At 62.7% G+C, this 2713-nt stretch overlaps 1 protein-coding gene across 1 annotated transcript in view; it reads right to left on the reverse strand.

The window, feature by feature from the left end:
* ATP8B2 (ATPase, aminophospholipid transporter, class I, type 8B, member 2) overlaps nt 1-2713 on the reverse strand; it is a gene marked incomplete at both ends in the record, with an annotated part of 8435 nt that overhangs the window by 5364 nt on the left and 358 nt on the right. The window contains 8 exon segments of the mRNA XM_010132636.1: nt 574-770; nt 845-933; nt 1013-1171; nt 1395-1474; nt 1643-1713; nt 2068-2140; nt 2292-2353; nt 2551-2649. Of these exon segments, the coding sequence (XP_010130938.1) occupies nt 574-770; nt 845-933; nt 1013-1171; nt 1395-1474; nt 1643-1713; nt 2068-2140; nt 2292-2353; nt 2551-2649 (830 nt within the window).

The raw sequence follows: 2713 nt of genomic DNA on the forward strand, positions 1-2713 counted from the left end.
CGGGGGCGCCCCCCGGCCCCTACCGACAGCCACCGCCAAGCCAGGGCTGGGGGTGCAGGGCCTGGCATCAAGGGGGCGGCCCGCAGGGCTCCCTCAGCATGTCACACACCTGTGTGCCCCAAACCACCTCCCTCGGCTCCCCAGGGCAGACAGCAACGAGCTAGTGGGAGGGGTGGGGGTGATACGTTCTTACCTCGGGGCTAAGGGTGACAGAACCCATGCTGGGGAACGAAAAGAGAGAGAAATTAAAAGAGAGAGAGAAGGGGACAGTGCAGGAGCCTGGGAGCTGCAGGAGGACAGAGCAAAATAACCAGCGCGCAGCCAGGACAGGGAGAGACGAGCAGCCAGACAGACACAGCCAGAGGGGCCCCGAGAGACCTGTGGGGTCTCAGGTCTTGGGGTATCCCTGAGGGCAGACATTGCCCATACCCAGGAGAGCAGCCCGTGCCCACCCCACGCACAAAGCTCTGCCCGTGGGTCTCCACGCCCATCTCCCCTCCCCAAAGGGTACCCCTAATTCCTCGTGCCTGCTCCTCACACAGCCCCAGCCCAGCCCCTCAGCCCCTGCCCTACCTCACGTAGAGCGAGATGGGCACCACAGTGTTGAGGATGATGATGTAGGACCAGAAGGAGAGAAAACCGGAGAAGACAGCACTGTGCACCCCCTCGTCCCAGGGCAGGTAGATCTGGAAGCAGACGCCCACCTCGTGCTCCCAGATGGCGTTGCCAATGGCCAGGATCACCCCCATGCACACCAGGAACCCGAAGATCTGGAGACAGGATGGGACATCAAAGCCCCAGCCAGGCCAGAGCCAGGGCTCCCCGCGATCCGCCTTCCGCATACCCAGAGCACCAGCGTGTTCACCAGCCGATCGATGCTCGTCCGCTTGAACTTGGTTCTGCCACTGTTCTGCATCAGTTTCGTGTCAGGCCCTGGGGAGAGAGGCGGGTGTCACTGGGGTCGCTCCCCTCCCCTCCACGCGCTGCAGCAGCAGCAGCTGTCCCAGCCCACCTGCGAAGATGACGAGGCCAAAGCACCACTCGGTGTTGCGCAGGACGCAGCCCCGCAGCAGCATGTTCTGATTGCTCAGGGGGTACTTGTTCTCCTTCCAGTAGAGCATCCCGCCAAACTTGTCCAGCTTGTTGTTGGGGGGTTCGCAGATCACCTCGCCTGGGCGCACAGGTTGGCTCGGCTGTTACACGCCTTCTCCATGTGGTCAGCCCCATCCCAGTGCTCCCAGCACCAGCCCCAGCTCCCCAGCGATCCGCTTCAAGCCACAGGGCCACAACACCGCGTGGATGGTCCTGGTTTCTCCAGGAGGGACCCACACCAGGTAGTGGAGAAGGAAAGTCAGGGGCTGCCCCACCACCGAGGACAGGTGGCAGGCACTCACCATCAAACCGAGCCAGCTTGCTGGTGTCACCCAGCTCCGAGGTGACAGGGATGGCCTGGCGCACCTTCATGTTGGTCTCTCTGTGGACAAGGAAGCACCATGTGTGGAGTTAGTGACAGCCTGACAGGGAGGGCCTTGACAGATGGTCCCCCGATTCAGGTCCCCAGCAGCTCCTGCTCTGCCTCCAGCTCATGCTCAGTCCCACCTCTCACCCTCCCCTGCCACCAGCAGGCGTGGGGGTGACCTACCCGTCCAGCTCTGCAGTCTCTATGTAGCACAGCCCGTGGGGTTCGCTGCTGGAGAGGAGGAGGAGGTCAGCCTGCCGGGAGAGACATACGAGGGGTTGTTCTGACACGAGCGCTCCCCAACGCCTTCCCCAGGGAAGCCCTTGGCCCTCAGAAGGGCAGGGACAGGGGGGTTCCCCGGAGCTCCCTGCACATCCTCAGCAGGGCACTGCCAGCACTCCGGCCTGGACACCATCGCCTGCAGCACCTCCATCAGCCAAGTCCCCAGAGCTCAAACACAGCCCAAACACTGCAACCCAAACGCAGCTTCCAGGCGGGAAAGGCCCCGACGTCTCCACCCCAGGAGGTGACGGAAGAGCACAACAGCAGAGCGGTCCCAGCACTAGGTCACGCTGCTGTCTGTCACTGGGACCACACTTGTCACTCACCGCCACAAACTGGTTGTTCTCCAACTTGATGATGTCTCCAACACGGACGTTCATCCACTGCTCCTGCCGGAGGCTGCAGAGGGACAGCAGAGTGGAGTTCGGTGGGAGCTGGCAGCTTTGATTCTCCCCAGCCCTGCCGAGCTCTGCCCTTGCCTCCAGCCCTATGCCATGTCCCGCAGGGCCCTGTGCCCCCTCCCCAGCTGCCCCATCTCCACGACACTCACACTCCGCCGATCAGCACCTGAGACTGCCGGTTGTTCACCTGGTTGTCGCTTTTATGGCGGAACTGGGTGTGGACAGGAAGAGACAGCAGTGTCAGCCCCTCTGGACGGGGTCCTGAGTCCCTTCCCCCGCAAACACTGCGGCCCCGGGCACCGCACCCCCACACCAGGGTCACGGCCTCCTTGCCCAGCCCCAAGTCCCCATGACCAGCTGGCAGTGGGCAGCCAGCCTGGGCAGAGGGGTGCGTGAGGGACCGCTCACATAGTCATCGGTGGCATCTTTGACAGCTGGGATGGTTAAGACAAGAACCAAAGGCACGATGGTGGTGAACCAGGAGAGTGAAGAGATCTGCGGGATCAGCTGGGGACAGGAAGACGGAGTTACAGGGGACCAGGGAAGCCGTATCGACAGAACCAAACCAACT

The sequence above is a fragment of the Buceros rhinoceros genome, unplaced genomic scaffold (assembly GCF_000710305.1).
Source record: "Buceros rhinoceros silvestris isolate BGI_N320 unplaced genomic scaffold, ASM71030v1 scaffold32253, whole genome shotgun sequence".
Lineage (NCBI taxonomy): Eukaryota > Metazoa > Chordata > Aves > Bucerotiformes > Bucerotidae > Buceros > Buceros rhinoceros.